This window comes from Trichoplusia ni, chromosome 21, assembly GCF_003590095.1.
Source record: "Trichoplusia ni isolate ovarian cell line Hi5 chromosome 21, tn1, whole genome shotgun sequence".
Classification (NCBI taxonomy): domain Eukaryota; kingdom Metazoa; phylum Arthropoda; class Insecta; order Lepidoptera; family Noctuidae; genus Trichoplusia; species Trichoplusia ni.
Window position 1 is genome coordinate 3,192,649 of NC_039498.1, and position 23,276 is coordinate 3,215,924.

At 37.2% G+C, this 23,276-nt stretch overlaps 2 protein-coding genes across 13 annotated transcripts in view; one reads left to right on the forward strand and one right to left on the reverse strand.

Annotated features, from left to right (window-relative positions):
* LOC113504291 (protein furry) overlaps positions 1-2,375 on the forward strand; it is a 110,037-nt gene extending 107,662 nt beyond the window's left edge. For all 7 annotated transcript variants that reach the window (XM_026886530.1, XM_026886533.1, XM_026886532.1 and 4 more), the window contains 3 exons: positions 56-213; positions 687-817; positions 910-2,375. In XM_026886530.1, coding sequence (XP_026742331.1) covers positions 56-213; positions 687-817; positions 910-1,019 — 399 coding nt within the window. In that variant the 3' untranslated portion in view covers positions 1,020-2,375. The remainder of the gene's footprint in view (positions 1-55; positions 214-686; positions 818-909) is intronic.
* Positions 2,376-2,637: 262 nt separating this feature from the next.
* Positions 2,638-22,994, reverse strand: LOC113504294 (H(+)/Cl(-) exchange transporter 3). Of its 6 annotated transcripts, none has more exons than XM_026886546.1 (19): positions 22,809-22,994; positions 18,345-18,421; positions 13,939-14,113; positions 13,305-13,337; positions 12,399-12,461; positions 11,446-11,475; positions 9,758-9,894; positions 9,476-9,679; positions 9,220-9,370; positions 8,984-9,142; positions 8,764-8,903; positions 8,072-8,254; positions 7,717-7,931; positions 7,255-7,463; positions 6,843-6,983; positions 6,455-6,665; positions 5,555-5,718; positions 5,262-5,475; positions 2,638-5,183 (listed from the first exon to the last, which is right to left on the reverse strand). In XM_026886546.1, the coding sequence occupies exons 2-19, from the start codon at positions 18,411-18,413 to the stop codon at positions 5,093-5,095; spliced, it is 2,589 nt and encodes an 862-aa protein (XP_026742347.1). In that variant the 5' UTR covers positions 18,414-18,421; positions 22,809-22,994; the 3' UTR covers positions 2,638-5,092. The 6 variants fall into 6 exon arrangements, with proteins under 6 accessions (XP_026742347.1, XP_026742346.1, XP_026742348.1 ...); XM_026886545.1 differs by having other exon boundaries at positions 22,537-22,994; XM_026886547.1 differs by lacking the exon at positions 12,399-12,461 and having other exon boundaries at positions 22,537-22,994.
* Positions 22,995-23,276: the final 282 nt, after the last annotated feature.

Here is a 23,276-nt window from a genome sequence, read left to right on the forward strand (position 1 = left end):
CAATGTTTTAGCTTAAGAATTTATTGTCTTAGCTTAGGAGTGTGTGTGTGTGCAGGGTGTGGAGATGAGCGGCGCGGTGTGCGCGGTGCGGCACCAGCTGGCGGCGAGCGCGGCCAGCGCGGCGGGGGGCGCGGGGGGCGCCGACACCTGGCCCGAGCACTCGCCCGCGCCCCACGACGACGCGCGCCTTCTGCATCTCATACAGCGGCAGAAGTGAGCGACAATACTCTAGCTGTAGTAGATGTAGTCGATGTATACTCTATTGTATCTTGTATTATTATTATCAACACTACTGCCAATACCTATTATTTATTTCGTTAAAATATTATCTTCGTGATCATCCAGTCTAACCGGATGAAGTACCAGAGATTTTGTCGTGTTCTTTGTTTTTACAAATACCGACTGCCTCTCATCTGAACTCGACCCTATATCTAGCCCACACCTGGGCAAAACGATACCCCTTAGATAGACTAGTTGTTAGCGTCTCTAGCTTCTTAGTTATTATCAGCTATGACCGTGATGTAACGTGCCTTCTAAAACGGATCAACTCGTTAGACATAGATGGTCACCCATCCTCGGACCGACCTTATCAAGCATAGCTTAACCTGATAAATCCACTTGCTCAGCCGCGAACTCCCTTGTCCCGTCAGAGTAGCAATGATAAATTCAAGTGTATTATGCTACAGGTGGGGCGCTGCGCTAGCGTTGGTACGTGAACGTAATGCTGAACGCATTCTTGAACGAGGCGAGCTTCCAGAAGATGATGTCACCACCTTACTGCACGTATATTGCAAAGGTCTAGCCCAAGCGCAACCAGGTAATGTCTACTCTATTCGCATTGAATAATGGTGACAGAGCAGGTGTGCTCAACCTGGACGAAAACTTTTACTCTGATCATTTGTTCGACAGACATGGTGGCTATCACACGGCCAGTGCACGAGCTGTCGCAAAATTTATCATTTATGATGGAGAGCCTGTACAAAGTATCGGTGGCTCTGCAGCGCCAGGAGTACGGCTGATAAGTCTGGCCGCGGGCACCCGCACTCCGCCGCACCAACGCAACGCCTCGCCCGAACTGACTACATACAACAAGAACAAAACTATTTCAATAATAACTAAATATTTATAATTATCTCAACTTTACTGTAGTAACTAACTATTGAGTTTTAAATTTAAGGCCTTGTGTTACCACTGCAGAAGTTAATAAAAACATGTTGTGATCAACTGCAACAAAAATAAATAAGTAAGATGGTACTCTTATTATATGTACAGGACTATGTTTGTCCACATTGTGATATACTCTTAATCTCCTCGAAAATAATCGACTTCAGTTGCAATTAAGAACAAAACAGATAAAATATGTCGTCTTAATAATACTGATGGATATATATTTGAATATTCTTAACATACGACTATGAAATCAAGTAGTATAGAGTAGAATAACGAATTTAATAAATAACAGGGTGGGGCTAAGCCGACACTTTGTGGAATTACAAATACAGGTCAATTTGTACCCGTTAGTCTGAAGAGCTTATTGTATCACATATATTTTGCTGTTTAGTCTGTAATTAGGCATAGTTCTTCATATCACTTTTATGAAATAATCAAACTTGAACAATTTGCGGCGGCGTAGCGGATTTAAATACGGAAATAAAATCACACTAATTATTTAAATTAATGAAAAACAGTATACTAATATTTAACGTACTAAGTTTTCAAGATAACTGATCTCAGATAGTGTATAATAAATGTGCTTAGGAAATACATAGGCAGTCGCTCAAGGCCACAGCCGCACTATAAACCAAATATTTAGTAGGCTTTGCGTCTTTGAGCGATGATGAGATGTCGATAGCGTCGAGAATCCTTCAATGTACTAGGAGTTAATGAACGACACCTTTGTATCTCAGCACAATGTAACTGTGTCCGCGTAGAGTGTAGCCCGCGCACCCGTGGCGCTGTCGCTTGCAGTCTGCCAGCCTGCCTGCTTGCAAACACTCAATCTACGTTGTCTACCTTATAATTCAATATTGTAATCTTTCACAATTGCATAATATTTATAGTTTTTCTTTAATCATTGTTTTGTGATACGTTTGCGTTTTTTTGTAATAATGTTGATGACAATATTTATTTCTTAGTTTATATATTTGACCGATGAACTTTGTTTGTGTTAGATATTTGATTACAAAAAGGATTTGATAAAACAAAGTATTTAATCACAATTAAATTTGTATTAATAACAATTATATAATCAAATGAATTTCAATGATCCTTTTCAGTCCAGATGTATCTAACAAAAACAAGGTTTTGATAATTGTAATGTACTAATTTTACATAACCAATTGTAAATGTATTGAAATAAATAATTAAATTCTTAAGTTTTTTTTTTATTAATAACATCGACCTTTTATGTGAACTGTTTTTGGTCAGCGACGTTTCTTTTCAAAAAATCTTGATATTTAATCAAGACAGGAGGAAGATTATGTTTTGCAGAAAATCGGGTGTTTTACGTAAATTCCCTGAGCTACTGTTACCATTATTTACCATTTCGCGGTACCATCTCACCGTTGAACATTATTTACCCAGTAAGACTTATGCAAAAAATGCACAAAATTACTTAGATACATTAGAAAAACGGAATACTTTTAAAATCTTTATTTCTATAATAATTTCCTAAACTGAAATACGATGTACACAAACGCTTGGGAAAACCACGTCGCTATTTTATTCAATAATAACTTTTATATATGTATCAGTAAATATCATAGTAATAAGAGTAAGGTTACGGTTTACACACCACTAATACCTCTAGTTCACAGAATTGCATTTACTCCCTTTCCAATTTATGGAAATCCTTTTTTTATTTTGTTTCAACCTCAGTGTTCATGCACATAGATAACAAGCTGTGAACTTAAAGTATTAGAACGATTCTGACAGTTCCATACTTGTAGCGCTACTGACCTCCACATGACCGTCAGCATCGTCACGATGTCCACGTTACGCTTACAATTTAACAACTACAATTAAATACATCCAGATTTTAATCATGTAGGAACAACAACGATTATAGTGGATAACATTGACGGAATTGGGGGATACTCTTCGCCTATGGATATACATCTAAATTAGTTTTCTTGTTTCGATTTGATTTTATTTTATGATCATAAGTGATCTTTTGAGATATACAATAATATACAGTAAATAACAATATATTGACATGCCTTAATTTATATAATAATATAGATCGACGATATCACCCGTGCGTCATTACTTTCTGTGGTACTCGAGCATAACACTTACAATCAGATTATAAACCTTGGATACCTTTATATAAGGAAATCTTTATAAGCTAGAGCCAATGTGCGAACTAAATGTGGGTTCAATATTGCACACCAATATAACAAGTGTAATAAAGACGTAGTTGTATAATGTATTATAAAAAGGTGCGCGCGCCGAATGGCTAGGCGCAATGTATAGTTAATTATGCGATATTTACAAATATATGTTTACAATGTTTAAATTTTCAGTCCTTTCGTATAAAAGATCACATATAAACAGTACATTTTTTAAACATAGGACCTCTATGGAGCTCCCCCGCACACAGTCTGCCCGCGGGGCGGCGCCGGCGGCGGCGGGGTGCGCACCGAACTCTGCGCTTGTTGCTGTTTCTATATAGTATTTCGTCATTAATCGTATCCATCGAACTATATAACATCAGTTGCATACAAGTCCACATTATTTTCTAAAATAGATTGCATCCCTGTACCAATGTCTAAATCGAATTGTAAAGGCGTTCAAAGTTACCGTCATGATCCCTATTTAAGTGAAACTATACAAATATAATTTACTATTTTTACTACCGAGTAATACTCAATACACGTTATGTGCAACATATACATTATATTTAATATAGCGTTGGTGATACAGAGACGGGCGCATATGTGGCTGATTTAATAAATAGTTGCAGAATATAATATTCACTTAAGATCGTATTTACAATATATACATCAAGATGTTATCGCGGGCGCCGACAGACAACACGCGCGGGTGTTGCTCGATGCGCACAGATCAGGCGTCGCTCTGCCCAGTGCTCAGTGCTGGCACTGCTCGACAGTCGACACCTTCAGTCTACCTTCTATTCTCGTTGTCAAGTGCGAAATAGGCAATCTCAATACAATATACATAATCATGCGAAAACACAATACATCCGAAACTAAAACTCTACTTAAAATGAGATGTTGATAAAACATTATGCTTTGTATACAAAACATTATTTACATAGAACATTGCGTAAAATATCAAATTATAAGAAAACAAGAAAATAAATTATTACATTGTATTACCTAACATGTTTGTTCATTACTCATATAACAAATACGCATAGCTTATGGTTAAAATACTTCATTATCATGATTCATATAAAATAAATTCTATAAAATTAAAGTAGAATTGATTAATAATGTTTTGCTAATAAGGTACTTAACATAAACATAGATAATGCCACTAAGTTAAATTGGCATGTGAGTGAAAAGACAACTTAGTGACATTTTATATAAAAAACTAAAATTATTTTTGTCAAAAAATAAACATTTATTGTAAATAATCTGTTGCATCATCAAATAGTCAAGCTATAGGATTATGTACTAAAACAAAATGTGGATAGAACATTCGCAATATACATGCTTGATGCAAACCAAGGCCTCGGGCGGCACTGAACACCTGACAAGTTCAATATACAGACGAATAACCAGTTTAGCGACACTGTTATCCTGTTACAACTACTAAATAGGTATGGTTCATTATTTATATGAGGAAATAAATATCTTATATACGAAATGACGCGTCCCACTCGTGATCGTGATTAGAGACAATTACAGCACGCGTTGCATTATTCTAATAATATAGACACAAAATGAGGTGCACGTCGATACATGTCGTTTGACATAAAGTCGCTTGACGCAGCCGCGTGCCAGCAAACAGTTAGACAGTCGTTGTGAATCACTTAAACACAGTTGAATGTATATGGGGGGTAGGTGTTTCTGCGTGCAGGCTAAGGTCGTCTGCGCCGCCCGGCGTACCTCCGCCGCGGCCGGGCTCAGTTGAACAGCACGGAGCTGGGGTCCTCGTTGTCCATCTGCTTCACGTGCCGCAGCACGTCCTTCTTGGTGATCACGCCCAGCAGCCGCCTGCAAACATACACCAAGCCAATAACGTCTTGTATCATCTTCAAGTAACAACTAACGAGTTGAATGTGTATTACTCACCCATTGTGCGTGACGAGTGTCTGTCGCAGACCGAGCTTGCGAAACATATCGACGACAGTCTCCATGGGCGTCTGGTCCGTGACGGTGATGGGCGCCATGTCGAGGATGCGGTTCAGCATAAGGCAGGGCGGCGGCGCCAGCTGCTGGTGCGTCGTACCCGCGAATATCACCACGGTCTGTCCCGTGATGCCCTCCATCGTGCGACGAGCGTTAGCTGTACCATAAAACACATTGTTATTGTAAGACACAAGGTTTGTTAAATAGTAATATGTACAAGTTTGTTTAAGCGTTACCTATGGCCAGGTTAAGGTCCCGGCGCAGCACGAAGCCGACCAGGTACTGAGACTCCTTGGAGACCACGACCGGGTATCCGTTGTGTTCCGTCTCTTTCAGCAGTGTCTCCACGTCATCTACCGTCATCGAGTCCTGCGTGATCACCGCCAGCGTTTCGTTTCGTCTGTCGACAATAAGCTTGTATTAATTTGGTACTATTATTTAAAGAACTACCGCAAAATATCAAGACAACAATTCGCAGATTATCATCACATGTCATGCTGTACATAGAACTGGAACGCAGCTTCAACGCAAGGACACAATTATTACTTCCTGTATCAAGCCCAAGCTTTCATAATCTATTACTCGCCATTTAAGTTCGGTTAGCAGAAACTGTGATAACTTACAGTTTAATTGCATATAACACGCAGCAACAGCCATATAGCAATTTATCCGTCGCTTGCTCTAATGTCTACGCACAGCGTTTGGCATTAACAATGATACTTTCGCATTGGTATGGCATAGCAAAACGTTCTTGATAGGTGTCTGTCAGAAGTTTAGATTTAGATATACTTTTTTTTAATTAATGACGCCCGCTCTATGCAATTTAATTTGTATCGCTGGGTTTTTTCGCAAACATACAATTCACATGCACAAAGACACCTAGACTCAGAACAAGCATTCGTGGATCACACAAACGCTTGTCCTACGCGGGGATCGAACCCGCGACAAGTCGCGCTCAGTGGGTTTGGCGTGATGACCTTAACCACTCGGCTATGCGTGCAGTCAACAATATGAATCGTACTTGTTACGAATACGAAGTTTTTTTCGTCAAGGTAAATGGATCTAAACTAGTAAAAACCTATGAGATATTATTTGCAAGTAGCTGATTTTAATAAAGGATTTTATAATGCACTTACTTGGGCTGCATGACATCAGCGGCAAGCGAGGTGTGCTGGAACTCATCCTTGCTGTCGAGGAACGGGTACCCGTTGAGCGCGATGTGCGCGTCGTAGATGCCCTGCCGGCCGAGCGCGTCGCCCACCCACTTGGAGGCCATGGCGGCCGCCATCAGAGGGACGATGTACCGCACGCCGCCCGTCAGCTCGAACATTATCACCACCAGAGACACTGCACACGGTAACATTACTTATTATTCGAAATACAAGCGTGAATTATAATTAATATCAAATAGTATTTTACCAACTTATTTAATATATTTCTATTGTGTTTCTATAAAAAGGATAACAAGTGGTATTGGCAGTTTGTGTTGTTATAATAGTGACATGAACATTAAGAGTAGCTCACCGGTCATCCTAGTGACCCCGCCCAGCACGGCGGCGGCACCGACCATAGCATACAGTCCCGGCGTGATGCAGTCGTCGCCCGTCGAACACTCGCCCGAGAACAGCCAGATCTTCGGATAGTTGTAGGCCAGTTGTTCCACACCTAAACGTAACACACTTACGGTTAGTATAAAATAATGTAACAATTTAAATTTAAAGAGGACTCATGGAGTTTGTTTTATATTTTTTATCGGAATTTGGTTTGGAAGTTTCCATTTCCAGCGAGTTTAAGAATGTAGCAATAAACCAATAATGATATGACTTACAATCATATTATACAAGCTGGTGATAAGGAAATGTACAGATAGTTCGATCACTTCAAAGCTCAAGCCTTCATTTTGAGCTTTGACCAATAATATCAAGTGAATACTGACCAATGCCCACAATTCTGCCAGCGATGGCTCCAAGCGCGAGACTGGGTATGAAGAGTCCGCAGGGCACCTTGATACCGAACGTGAAGATGGTCATGACCAGCTTGAGCACGAGCGCCAGCACCAGCAGCCAGATGGCGCGGTACACGCCCGGGCCAGCCGCCGCCTTCTCGATGGCAGAGTTCACGTCCGTGAAGTTACGGTTGTAATCACTGCACACAATTACAATTATTTTAATTGTTTTACCCTTCATTACTTAGAAGTTGAAACAAATCACTAAGTATTAGTTATCTAAATTGTCTTTGTGACCCATAGCAAAATTGTCATTCATCAATTTAGGAATGTTATCATATTTGTTAAGGAATAAATAGCAAGAATATCAGAAAATGAATTGAACAGAATTGAATTACTCTTAGTAATTTTGCTTTACTGTTTTTGCAATCTTAATAGCAGGAAGATTCTTACCAGACGGGATCAGAGTTGGAGATGCCGCACTGGTTGAACAGCAGGTAGATCAGCTCGCTGGTGTTCATGCGCGTGTAGGGGTTCGGATAAGCGATGACGGCCGTCACCAGGGTCACCACCAGCACCTCCGTCACCGGGTACTGGCCCAGCTTCGAGTACTTGCGGTAGCGGCACCAGTAGATGTTCGCCTTTATGAAGATCGTAGCTATGCAACCCTGTATAGACGATAGAAATAGTACTTAATAAAACAATACTACTTCTAACTTGTAAAATTGCATTAAACGTAACATGTAGTCTAGTTAAAATATATGTTACACTTGCATGCTATGAGATATTTCCTTATAATTACACGTACCCCAATAATACCGAGGCCGACAAATGGTATGAGCTCGAAGAATATCCAGGGCTTGTTGTACTCCACGAAGAACAGCACCGAGTGCTCGTTACCGAAGGGATTGATGGAGCGCAAGATGAAGGCGGCGATCAGTGCGCAGAAGAACGAGCGCCACAGCGTCTTCAGGGGGAAGTAGTATGATACCTGTAGATAAACATAAGCGTCAATATTTTCATTAAGATGGGGGTTACTAATTCGTCAATCTGACTATCCTAGAAATTTGCCAGATCGATTATTCGTTTATTAGGCTTCTGACGCGGCGCTCACAAGTGCCGTGCTTGTTATTTAACAAGCAGTCAATAGACTGCGGTGCTTCGCAGTCATGTTTGTCGTGTACGCGAAGTTTGTCATTGACGGTTAAGGGAAAAGTATTTTCATTCGACATTGGAGAGTACATTCCCAGACACGATTTCTTTTTTAGTGAGTAGGATGAGGAAAAATCCCTGACGACGAGCACACGAATTAAACAATATTTATGATTTACAGGAAGACTAAACATTTTCCTGAACCAAGTACAGCATCTTGATTCTACAAACAATTTCTTAAGTTGATTGGATTTTTATTACTTCGGATAACAGAAAATCACAAAATTATCTACAGTTGTTATCGAATCTGTTTTACTGCACAAATCCGCGTGGTTTATCTATACTTACCTCTTCCAAACTGAACAACACTCCACCGATGGGCGCGCCAAAAGCCACGGACACACCAGCAGCCGCGGCCGCTGACAATATCTCACGCTTCTTAGCTTCGTTACGCCCATACTTGGGGAACAGGTACGAGAGGATGTTACCTGTGGGAATACTCGATATTTAGAAATCGTCGAAGAGTATTTGGATTTACGTTAAAGTCTTAAACGACTAAAGAACTTACCGAGACAGCTGGCAATGTGTACCATCGGTCCCTCCTTCCCAAGCGAGAGTCCTGACGATACCGACAGGATCAGACCCACGACCTTGATGATGAGCGTCCATTTCCCAAGGTACCCTCGTATAATGAATCCGCTCAATATGGTCTTGATTTCAGGTATACCTGGGTGAAATAGAAATATAAGATAAGACACAGCGCCTAAATGGGTACTATTAAGGTCAATTGGGAATGTTATATACCTGATCCGCATGCGTATGGAGCGAACATCCGCACGAGCGACGCGGAGAGGGCGGCGAATACGAGCGCCCACACGATGTAGAACAGGTAGCTGATAATGTAGGCTCCCGGACCCTCGCGGGCGCCGCCCAGAACTTGCGGCCATGTCAGCCACTGACACAAACATCAAGCGTTAGTTACTTAACATGCGACAAATGTATTCAATCATAGGTAAACATCCCGGCTTAATCTGGGAGTTATCGGTACTTGTTTTACTACCTGTGAACAATTGCCAGTATCAAATGTTGTGTCCGTATCTGACCAGCAGCACTGCTCGCGGTTGAGCCAGAAAGCTTGAGGGCAGATTCCGAATTTGAGGTCCGTCATCCAAGAGGCGCCGATGTCAATGACTCCGGCCACAATGCCAGTGCACACACCGACCAGCAGCACGCACACCCAGCCCGACCACGCATCGTGAGCTCCCTGCATATGTTACCGCCATTTAAAACAAGCTATGATATTGTCAAATAAACGATGACTAGTTTACAATACAATACCCGCCTTTATAAGATCCCATAGAGAGTCCTGTCGTTTCTTGACGATGTATCGGTGGCGCATACGGTCGCGGGCGATGTCCCGCTGCCAGTCGATCGTGTGGAAGTCATCGTATTGGCCGATTCCCGGGATGTCGTCGTCGCCTGCACAACATGTGAAAAATATTATGTTAATATAAACACAACAAATGTACAAAATACTAAGGTTATGTATGATAACAAACAGTACAATTGGGTTACAGAGTTCTTCAGATACAAAGGAATGAATTGTAATGTTAATTCTTTTCAGTGCTAGGTCAAAAGTGTTTTTGCCAACTTTTGCCTTGTGCTTGTTGTTAGCTCTTATTTAAATAGATAAGAAAAATATGAAACAGTTCTACTTTTAGAATGTATTTACTTCAGAATGTCAGAGAAGTTTATTACAATGGAGTATGGTACTGCATCAGTTACATAAATCATAAAGTATTACTTCATTAAGAAATGTCTGTACGATGCTTCAAGAGCTTATTTAGATTAAGTGGTCAATTTGCCAAGAGAATGATACCTAGTACACTATTAAGAACTAGAACAATGTATCATTAAATTCTTTAGGCGTATTAAGAGTATATCACTGCATAGAATTTACTATCAGTGTAGCATAGAATATTATACTAACTCACTTGGGGCCATGTAAGTACACACTTGGTTTGCTGCGAACTGACTCTAAATAGGACTGAGGGGACAATTATTCAATGTTCGCGACGGGCCTCTCCAGCGAGCACAGTGACCTTTGTGAGTCCGTGCAGTGATTGAATCAAGATGCCAGTGTGTGATTGTGCCCAGGATTCATATTTATTATGACTTTGAGTTTCAGCGATCTTTACAATAAAATATAACTTGAACTGTTGTTTAAAACTTTGAATTTGCCACTATATTAGAATATGATTTCATATTTAATTGCCAAAGGTGAATGTCCTAAACTAGATATGCGAGAATGTTAATCATTCATTAATCTGTTGCCCACATGTTCTCTTCATTGAGGGAAGATTATAGTTATATAGATAAAATTTATTGTTATTGTAGATTATACACATTTACATGAACAAAACATAATTTACTTGCAATGTGTAATGAGAAGTGAAATTATAAAGATAAACTAAAGATCCACTTCCACTATTCCTTTTAAATGTGAGACTATTTATTACAGTTGTCGAGTAAGATTCACTTTTCATCTGAGAGCGCAACCATGAACAGTTACGAAATAAGAACAATACAAGTGCAATGTCTACGATAGTGAAAGTGTTTGTCTACGGGTTGTTGATACACACTACTCATGCAACCATATTCTTACTCAGTATAACACACCTAAACAAATATTGATCGATAAAAAGATCTCACTTAATTCAAAATTATTATCTGTATTTGTAATGCTTTTATAACACATCTTTGGGTAAAGATGTGAAAATTGAGTTATTTCTCAAAAAATACTAACTTTAACTCAGAAATAAGTCATGTTAAAAGTAACAATACCGTTCTAAATAACATCATTTCGAATCGATTCGTGATAAAACAAATGCAACTCAAAATAATTATACAAAACAAATGACGAAACGTCTACAACAGACAGGCGTCGCAATGATACACAAGTAACTAAATAGCCTTTGAGGCTAAGCAAATCAAGAACATTTAATAGTGTATATTTCTAGTTTTGCTTACCAGACATTCCGGAAAATATAACTGCGTCCCCTGCAACAATATTGCAGTATTATTTAACAACTTCCGAACAATATTTAAAGCATGATCATACACTTAGTTCACGCACAACGGTAACCTACCTACTATTAAAGTCTACGTTAATACTATTATCACAGATTTTATTGCTTCGTTTTTAATTTGCAATACTTATGATAACACATTGGAGGTACAAAAGAAAACAAAAAAATGTTTCGACATTCGGTCAGGTGTCGGGTGACGCTGACGCAGAATGAAACGTCAAATTAAAGTGTTGCCATAGCGGTGACCTTCACAAACTACCAACAATGAATTAATGAGCTAAGCGCTCCGAGATTATTCGATAATATAAAATTATTTTGTTTGCTGTTTTACATTAAAACAAGTTTCAACTGACAAGAAATAAAAAAAAGTTTCAAGAATTTTACTAGGAGGGTCGCTCTCAATGTGGTTATTATTTGCAGTAACTACTTCAACACATTATTATTTCCAGTAGCTGAAATTTAGTTTTACTCGAAAAAAGGCAATTCAACTCCGCTTTGAGTTTATAATAAGAGGACGTGTGACGTGACGATACAGTCGCATCTATCACGTGGCATTTTGTCGACATTTCACTTCTTAACAGAAATATAATACTAGGTAGGTCTTTCAAGGCCGTTTAGTTTCACTACACAGTAGATATCGTATATAATTTGCATTACATACGGTAACTTACTAGATATCAAGATGCTCACAAAAATAAGAGATTATGTTTTTTAAGACATTATTATCTGGCATGATCCGTTTAATATCTTACTACAAGGACTGGGCGGTGGTTAATAATAAATAAAGAAAAGCATCACAAACTGTTATAACATCAAGTAATTTAAGTACAGCATAGCACAATAAAGTCACAGGAAGTTGAAACTTATAGTACATACGTAACAACATAATTTTACCTACATCATCGGCGGCGACGAGGGGCTCCGTGTCCCCCTGTTCTAATTCTACTGCGTCCATACCTAGTCGAATATAGAAAAATCACTGTTTGCATTGAGGTCTGGCACTATACTGACTATTGCTGACCTATATCTAATCTGACGGACTGCATGAACTAACATGTAGATAAACCTTATCTAATTGACATATTTGGTATACTTGTAATACGATCGCGTGTTATTATAAAACAAGTTATGTTTATTTTTGTTTGGAAACCTGTATTGGTTATCCTCTAAGCCCGCTGAGCTTGTAGCTATTAAAAAATTATGTTCTGGAAAGTACTTGCTTATTTTTTTGACCTGGGACGTAACACGCAAATAAGGAGACCCTTACTAGAAGAAACCACGATGATTCTTAGAGGAAACTTGTAAAAAAAACCTTATCACTACCTACAACTAAGCTATTATTCGTTTAAAACTAAATCGTGAACAGCATTCAATAAGTAATGAATTAATTAATGCATAACAAATATGGTTGATAACGACTTGCCTGCGATCCGAGTGGTTTTAGGTAAAGAAAAAGACGAAGGTTAACACAATCTACATGAAAGAAAAGCTATAATGTATAAACATATCACCTACTTCTTATTATAGTTCTTATTAATGATCATTCAATGATATAAAAAGTGATAAGTCACTGTCACTAGCTAAGGTCATTATTCAATATGCACGATCACAGGAATGGAAAGCATGCACTGCATGGGGGTAGCAAGGAACAGCACTTGTTTCCAATTTCAAAGTCTGTATCCAATCCCACAAAAACAATAGGTGTAATAAATTTTGTTCACAGCTCTTATCTCTTACTAGCTACTCCCATGATGTAACTAATTATGACAACTAATGATTAATCACATCAACTAAGCTTACCGGCTGACGAACTGAAGTATTGAGCGATGTAGGCTTGAAAATAAAAAATATAGTTTTATTATATTTCAATTTTACCTAAGATTACAGTTTATCTTGAATATTCAGGCAATAGACTGAAAGTATCTTTAATAAAGACGAGGATATCTATTGACTCGGTAAGAAAGAAGTATGAATTCACTAGTAATTTACTGGTATGCGCTATTTTGATGGGATAAAAAACGAGATTGATTATTTTCTCTCCCTACTGCTACATTCAACTAATTGTGGAACCTATATCATAAACAGACCACTTTAAGCAAGTCACAGAATTAGTTAATCTGTTGTTATACTAACCAATTTAGAAAGCAAGTCTTCAGGTAGTCTTAGGACCTGCTGGTGGTAAGAATTTTGACATAATGCGGCAAAACGGAAATTTTGTTAAACATTATCGTAACAGGTCATCTACAAATACCAATCAGAAAACTTTTTACAAACTTACAAAGTATTCAGCAGATTTGCGTCAAAGCATTTTTTCCCGATACGAAACTAAAATTTTGTTCTGTTTATAATATACATTGACAGATTTACAAGACATAAGATTTATAAAAAGTTTCGATGCTGAACGTAGCTCATGAATTTCCAGTCTGGTACTTACAGTTGGCACTGGCGGTGGAGTTCCTGCCGCTATGCTCGTAAAGCTGGAAAGTCCCGTGGCTGGTGGGCGTAGTGTTGACGCTGGCGCCGGCCGCCTGGTTCAGGCCCGCCGTGATGTCTACCATGTCATCCTCGCTCGCCGAGTGAGCACCCCGCCCATTGCTCGCGCTGCCACCCTGTGTTAAAGTTTCATTAGTAACTGTAGATCACCAAGGAGTCTCTTGAAGTCACCACGCCAAACCCACTGAGCGCGTGAGTCTGGGTATCTTTGCGCATGTGACTTGAATGTTTTTGAAACAACAAGCAACACAAGGATTAAACTAAGTTCGGTAACGCGAGAGTCGGTTTTAAAAATATATATAATGTTAGGTTGGTCAGTTCGATTTCAATTTTCGTCGTGTTTTTTTTTATGGAGGTCTCCTACTTTTTCTTAAGAGTGCCACAACCGCATTTTAACCATGGTGTCGAGGACCAGCGTGCAAGCTCAGGGTCTACCACATCTTAATATAATATTGGTATGGTTGCGGAAGCGTAACAGCGCAATTTATCTAACGAATAAGTTTGACGTTTCGACAGCCTTTGTATAGAAAATATGTCAAACTGCCATATTTATTCCTCAGATAAAAGTTATCTGGCGATTGAAAAATCGGCAGTAAATCTAATAATACAAATCTGTTCAGTCAGACAGATTTCCAAAAACAATTGAAGACGTATTTTCTTGAAATCATATCTTTAAAAATTAAGGAAAGTTTAAAGCTCTTAAGTTGATGAAACGACATGGTAGTGGGGGCTAGGAACATTAATTGCTAGTAAAAAGCGTACTGGTAAGTGACGTCACACGAGATTTTTTATCACTGTATGTATCCCCTTTATAAACGCGTATTCATTTTTTTTGTCAATCTGTTTTACGAAATAAACCGCTTTTTTGTCAAATACTATTGAATGCATAGAGTAGAATCTCTCTTCAGCACCCACAATACTTTTACTACTTTTAGACGTGGCGGTAGGCCCCAGGTTAGCTAACAACAAAGACCTGGCTGACCAGAAGTCGTGTATACCTGATCTGATAGATCTTTTCATTATAATGTTAACAACATCGTTTGGGAGTGTTTGTGGAAAGCCGGAAAGAAAAATTAAAGTCGTGACCAACGATCTAATTTAGCTAGATAATTATCAAAAAAAAATAGAATGAAGCAATGCTTAATATGCTTAAGTGTATTTTACAAGCATTTTATTTTAATTTAAAACCATAAAATATTAGTTATCGAATTATTAGGAAAGGTTTTTCGATAGTAACGTAAATCGATAAATTTAGTAAATAACTAAATGTATTTTAAGCCTTAAGCAACACAAAGCGCGTTTTCAGTGAAACATTGAAAAAAGAAGAGATCAATTCAATACATATAATTACAAATTTAAATAAAAGCGAACATTCTACAAACAAACTATTCGTGTTATTCTGATAGAGAAACCATAGGCTTTAAAATTCATAACGTGGCCAATCTTTAAACATTAAAAAATAAACTTCGCGAAAGAAATAATTCAAAAGAATTGATGGATAGAACTGTGACAAAAATCAATTCTTGTTTTTTTCTTGATCCAGATATAAAATAATTTTAAAAAGTCGAACGAAGTAACGAATTTTTGAACTAAAATTAGAAAGAGACAGGAATTATGAAATAATAAATCTTCGGTGCTCTTTATTACTATTACAAAATGATATTTAAAACGATGATAGAAAAAAAAGACGAAGATAAAAAGTTATGAAAAGCTCAACAACTTTTATTATATATTTCAAAATAGGTTAAGGTAAGTTGAAGAAGTTTTATAAGACAGATACATAAATCATGCTTATACTAACAGGTTCGGTTTGGCCCTCAGCAACAAGAGTTCTGTATCTGTTCCTGCCGCCTAGTTTCATTGTGGATTATGATAGATGTCAAACGACAGAAATACGACCCCTCCGAGCGAGGCAGAGCGCGTGTCTGCCCGATGCACACACAGCTATTGCAATGGTGGCAATTTATTACAAGTGATTGGAACAGCTCTGGACATTGTGCGACTACAATGTGCGCCTGATATGACAAGAGATGAATTTCCGGATCAGGTTAGGACGTTAACGTGAGCTGCGTATCTAACTATCTACCTAGGCCTCGTCACGTGTCCTGAGAAACTTCTCGAACGATATCCACCGGACCCTGTCCAGTATCTATTGAACCAGTATATACTGAAGGAATAGCCATATAAAACGATTGTGTTTAATATTTATTTAATATTGTAAATTACATACGTAGGAAGTCTATTAAGTGAAGTATGTCTCAGGAAATGATTAATAGCATGCAACCAACTTCGTTTACGAGTCGATCGATCGAAAGCCCTCACTCCTCGTTTGCTCCATTTTGTTTTAATTTTACATTAACTTAATTCTCAATCTTAACAATTTAACGGAAGCCTTAGGAGAACTATCAAGATACATGGATATAATGGCCTTACTCTTATTTCTGTCTACTTTTCGGAGACCAAACGGCGATGCTATTAAATATGTATCTATCTATGGAAAGGTCATTGATCCCACGTGGAACTTTCACCAGCCTGATACTTATTCCACATTTAACTATAATTCTGTCAAAGTCATCAGAAAGGAGGTTATTGAATCGTTGCTGTTATGCAATCATAACGTCGTGGACTGTACGATCCTTGATAGCTGTCAAGAAGGAAACGTGGTAGGAGAAAAGTAGGTCACAAATAATAATAATATGTTTTAGAACATAAAAGAACGTATAATAACACAAGGATTATAACTTAGGCGCTTACTACACTCGAAAGTAGTCGCTTATTCAGAAACATGTTTGTATGGCATATAATACGTTCGCGTTTAGCAAGACGAATGCGATTACACTTAGCTGATTTCCAGTAATGACTTAATAAGACTACAACATTCAGTCAAGTGTAATAAGCGCTTTAAACTGCATTATGTGGCATAATGCAAAATACGGGCAGCGGACTATACTATAAGAATTTTATATTTATTTATCAGCGGAACAGCAATATTTCAAGCTCTCCAAAACAATGATATAATGATAACATCTAAGTAATTGTGTGAACTGTCATAAAGCATATAAGTAGGTAGGTATCGATCTGGATACCACTAAAGTAGATACTTGTATAGTTCACAAAGAGTTCTAAGTAAATATGGTACCTACCAGAGGGGTTTCATAATATATAATCCGATCAATGATTACACACAAATTTCGCACCACTCACAAATAGTTAACAGTAGTTCTTAATATGTACCCGAGTACAAATCAAAGGTGCGGCACTTCAGAGGTATGCGAAGCGAGAGCTCGGTCAAACAGCACTGGGATATGCGGGGGCGAAAATCAATAAACGGTAAGGGTGCCGACCACGACTTCGTACCAGAGATAACGTGAACGAATTACGTAGGCGTTACCAGCCGCCGCCCGCCTACAGTACTGCATGATCACGCATTTTGGTCGGGTTAGAGTCAGCACACGTACGCCAAAGCGATACTGTATCTACGGTGCAGGTAATAGAGGTGATATCAGGTGCGCTCGCTACAGTTGCATTGTGCGCAACTCACGGCCGGGGGTTGTTATGACATGTCAAAGTGATATAGCCGGTCATTACTTTATGGGGTTTTAATCATAACACTGTAAGTATTGCATATCACGCAGAAATCACCCTCAAGCTAGACTTCTCATGCAATTTACATGTGTTTGCACTCATTTTTGCTAGAAATCATAACCGGTTTGTTTATTATCAAACAATTTAAAAGTTCTGGTCAGTAAAAGTTGATTTACGCGTGTGTTTCGCGATATCGTCGCTGATTGAGAATCGATCACATTCATGATTTAATAATGGATTCTCCAACGCTGGAGGACTTCGGTAAGTGATATTCCATACCTTTCATTAGATCAAAGCTTGTTTTCATATTTTATTTTCAACTTAAACTTTTGCCATTGTTCATTCTATTATAAATATTTGAATGTTAATTAATGAGCATCATGCCCAATAACTTACCGACGCCCAACTCCTAATATACGACTTAAATAAATAAAATAGCGGGAAATCAAAAAATACTGTTTAAACACAACGCAATACATTTACAAAGTTTAAACTGTTGCATTATTACTAACATGGCTGCGTCCATGTTCATCTCCGTACAATAAAACATGGCCTCCTGCATGAGACATGAGGTAAGTAAAAACCCTCTGCTAAGTATTTATTATCCTTAATCTACCAGTATGTAGTCCAGAAAATTGAATTTTTGGAGAGAAATTTTTAAATTATGCGTCTCATCGCGCGATCGCCAAACTCAGAGCACAATGAATACCCAGGACAATTTATTACTAGAAGTGATATTGTGATAAACTTTAATAAACTTACCTTTTTGTAGACGGACTGATAGGTAGTACCCATTTTAGGAGCAGATGACTTCAGAGGAAAACGTTCCATGATCACATCTGCAAGAGGAAAATACATTTTAACCGTCGTAAGATTGCATCTTATTTTTAGATGATTATTTCTCGAACCTTTTAACAATAAATCGTTTTTATTTCTCCTACTTACTAAGCTCTACCTGTACGCCGTGATTTTTGCATAAACGTTGTTCGTACTCAAAATACAGCGCTTTCTCGATTAAAACCGATTCCCGTGACTAGTTGATGGCCACAGATAAATAGACTACGTTTGGATATTTTTCCGCAATATATTTTACGTAAGTAACGTTTGAACACTAACCAATATAAAAATACTCTACTATGGCGCGTACAATAAAACATTACGTTTACAAGTGTAATTCCTATTTTTTATATTGTTTACGATCAAAAATTAAAATATTGCTTGCAAATTAAAATATTATAGAAGGATAGATCAAACTTTTAAGATGGAAGTTATCGGTTTATAGGATCAACACTTATCAAAATGAAATTACCTCAAGTAACCTATAATTATAAAGTTAAAAAGCACTAATATGAGGATGTCTGTGATACATTTTAATGAAGCCAATCAAGAATGAGAAATGAAAGCGTTTCTTAAGTTATCAACTGCACGTTAGCCGCGGTAATCAAGAGCCAACATGTTATTATAATTATTAACCGTATTGAGCGCACATAAACAACTGCGATTATGCATTAAACTAATACTTTATATGTCATTGAATCTTCATTAGGCTATAAATAAGGTCCCCGTTAATACAAACATTAAGTGCGAGTGATACTAGCAAGCCTTTGATTATATCAAGCCCGTTATTACCAGGGAACCATAAAAAGTACGAATATGTACTTCAGATACCACTTATCATAGCCTAATCTCGATAGACAAAATCAAGTCCTCCTCACTGCAACCGAAGCTTGCAGATTTATTGGCACTTGTGTGCCGGATGGAACATCTATTGGCCCTCACCGCAAGTGATACACACACGCTGGTACGTGATATACTTACATAATATATCTGACGGTAGATAGGGATTTCATAAGACTCTATCGAACAGAAGTTCGGTCGGTAATTCAAAGTTTAGACTCAACAGCTGGTCTTGAACAAAAATTTCTGACTCTATTTTAACTTTTGACTAATGCCAACATAAAAATCAATGCTCAGGGATAAATACTAGAGAACTTTTCACCTGTGCCAATGTTAAGGGACGCGCAAGATTGCTAAGTCACACAAAATTTTACAAGTGTTTAAAAAGCAACCAAGGCTCTTTTTACTTTTATAATTACTGTTTAAATATCACTAATAGGGTACTATGTACCCACCTAAACAGGGCCCTTTTCTTATGATGTCATAGAATGATTTATTATTGATGAATCCCATGAACCGCTCGCCGCGAAGCACAATGGCCGGCCTATGCAATTTACGTCTAACTGAAGTTAATAATTCCTCCTTATTTAGTTTCTTTCCTACGATCGATATCTATTCTACCTCGCCCACTTTCAATTTATTCATTGTGACCTAGTAAGTCAACGTATTCGGATACTCATCAGTGCAAATAATTTTGCACACTAAAAAAAACAACATTTCCAAGTTATGATGTTATCCTTTCAATTTATATTAATTCTACTTGTATAAATAAATTATACCCGGCAAGTAAGTCTTAATTTGGCCACCTGTACCGGTTTATTTACGCTTTCACCAAAAAATCAATACAAAACACCGGAAAACTCCATAAGCCGTAACAAAAATCTCTACAGACGGTACGCTCTTTTCCTCTCGATTCCTACTCAGTATCAATTTACCTACCGTTGAACCTTTACATATCATATTTTTAAAGGTAATAAATCCATCATAAACGTCGTGTCAACTGAAATTTGCTTATCTGTCACAACACCGTAACTGTACATGGCGCCGCACATAGGAGCGAAACGAAAACGCATCCCAGACCTATACATAGCCAGCTAGATAGATCATAAATCAATACATAGGTAGTTCATTTAAAGACGGATGTCGGGGCGCTCCGTGCGTAATAAATTCGTTCGTGTGAAATTAACATATTTTTACCGGCAAGAAGGATCTATTCGTGGGTAAGCCTAATCAAATTATATTGTTGTTATTGTTGTCGTAATTCGGCATAATATGGTGCGCGTTTCGTAAATTTCACAACAGGTAGAGCCATTTCGTGCAATGCTTTATAAAAGCCTTTTTGACTACAATTTCGATATGAATTATTATGACTAATTCAGTATATTAACGTGAAATTAATTACGTACTGATAAATTTGATAAGTAATTACCGTTTTTAACAAATACGAGACAATTTTTTTAGGTGTTTTAATAATTCTTTTCTTTTGTAACTGAAGTATTGATTTTTTTTGTTCAGTGCTCAATTAGATAGTTGTACTCAGGTACAAATTGGATTTGTATGACCTATTGGAGTTAAAATTTCGATAGTAATAGATCTTCTCAACGCGTTAAATAGTTGTAATCATTTTTGTATTCAGTCAATTATACTAACCATATGGAACACAAGTGTTCTTTTTTTTTTCAAATTGAAAAGCATGTGTGATGATATGAAAACAGCTAGCTATTACCTTCAACAAATCCCTGTTTGTAAAATGTTTCGATTCATACTGAATAATTTTGCAGAATTTATCTGTAAACTATTCTACACAATATCTAGGTAATGCTTTTTGTCATACAAAGGCATATTTTCCCGATGTGAAAAACTTTAGCGAGACAGTGACCAATTTCTTCATTGGATTAAGTCAATGATTACAATAATAAAGGTGGGTTTATAAAAGGACTACCTAATAGCAAGTATATCATTTAATCTCTTAAATCATCGTCTTGTCTGCTTTTTTATGTGAATGACAATATCTAGAATGATCTATGGCTTTTTCATTCAATTAGGTAATATGCAAGTTTAATCAAGGCAATTTTAGCATAAAGCAGTGTATGAAATTAGCGCCAGCATACGCAAGAGCAACCTATCAATTAATGCCACCCACATGCAAACAAAATATTTAAATTATATTTTCCTTTCTATCTCCGAGATACTCGCACAGCTGTTTAATTGCAAAAAAGTCATCTTGTCCTGGTTTCTAATATTATTTTACACAATTATATTCCATTATAAACCGATATCTATTCAAATACATAAATAAACAATCGCAATAGGTTGAAAATATTTGCAAGGTTAATGCAACAAAGCATATACCACTTAAATCTGATTTAGCACCCCACCGAAGTCTCCAAGTGAATCTAAATAACTATGCACATCCTGCCTGATCAGTTGAGCAAAGACCTCAAGATATATGTTCATATTGACATTAGATATCGAGGATAGCAGTAGTACTGACTGTAGTGCAGATAGTGCTGGTTTAGTGAAGACTAGGAGTCATTGTTTTAGGTAATTTTAAAAGCATTTTTATTTTCTATCCTTTTCTTAACCTCTAGTTGAATAGATTGTTTTCTCAACATTTAACAATTGAGATTTTAAGTTACTTTTTATTTTATTTTTCAACTATTGATAATGGCCATGGCTGAGGTTTTAGTTTTATTTAAATTATAAAGAGTTGTATTTAAGTGAACAAAATTATGATTACAGTTCCATAATTAAAAAAAATATGTATTATATTTTATGTATGAAGGTGAACCGAGTGTTATTACTGTAATGTTTTAAAGTGTCAGAAAAATGGACTTCATGAAATAAAAACTTATTTTATTTTATTGAGGTTCTTCCTAATTTAATATAAGATTGAGTATAACAATTAAAATGTAAAAAAGGTCATTTTTTGCACCAAGCCTCTCAAAGCCATCTAACTTATAATGAGAATTTGCATCTTATATAAATGTAAAATATAATAAATTAATGTTAGTTACCATACCATAAATAGCCATATAAAGGTAAGTAGTGTTGTGAGAATTTCATAGTTAACTTTATTAGTAGTTACCTGTAAATTAAAATAAAGAACGTGCCAATTTACGTGCTCCCCGATGGAATAACATTTGCATTTAAAGTAGGCGTGTAGCTTTAAAATGTCCGATTTACTTCATTAACTAATTACAATTATTGTAGGGTTAATCAGGATAAATAAAACGATTAAACAGGGAATAGGCGCATAATCCGATAGAATACTTACCCCCAACTTAAAATCTGGATATGAAAAAGTTTCGACGAATTACGAAACATAAACAAAAACTTGGAAATTACACGCCCGATATTATTAACGTACGATTTATGCACTCACAGCGAATTAACTAAGTGTATAAACAATATCGTACGAGTTCCAGACTCTTTTGATAGCCAGGAAATTGACTAGCCTCTTTAAAATCATCAAATGAGTCGCAATAACAACAGCAGCCGTATGTTAGTTGTTCTAACCAAATGCAAAATGAAAGTGCATAAACTAACCTAAAAGGAAAACATCGTAGTGTTTATCGACAGGATGCAATTAACGTATTAATAATTATTTTAGATCTATAACATAATACGAAACATGACTTGAAATACACAAACTGAAAATCGTGAACCAAAAATTGATCATAATTTTCTACATTGACTTTGAAAGAATGAACTTGAATGAAGGAAGACGACTGACGAGACACGGAATTCTGAGACATGGACTGCATTCGGATACACGCGTGGATCCAGAACCACATACAATCGAAACTATTCAAAACTCCGCTCAGTTGTGAGACTAGAAAAATCACGCAAAGTTATCTCAAAAAGTACACCAATAATATGATTAAAGTAGATATAGAATACATATTACCAAAACGGTTATATGATATACGCTTGACAAAAAAAAAACTGAAGGCATAAAACATGTATTATAAATTTAAACTACTAAATGCAACACAAAGACCTACCCATACCCCA

What these genes read in the sequence shown, in the direction of transcription:
- LOC113504294 (XM_026886546.1), bottom strand. Translation starts at nt 18,413, where the DNA reads ATGGAACGTTTTCCTCTGAAGTCATCTGCTCCTAAAATGGGTACTACC. An exon ending in ATACTTCAGTTCGTCAGCCG is followed by an intron (nt 12,462 to 13,304) that starts GTAAGCTTAGTT and finishes ATATTCGACTAG; the next exon opens with GTATGGACGCAGTAGAATTA. An exon ending in CTCTATGGGATCTTATAAAG is followed by an intron (nt 9,680 to 9,757) that starts GCGGGTATTGTA and finishes TAACATATGCAG; the next exon opens with GGAGCTCACGATGCGTGGTC.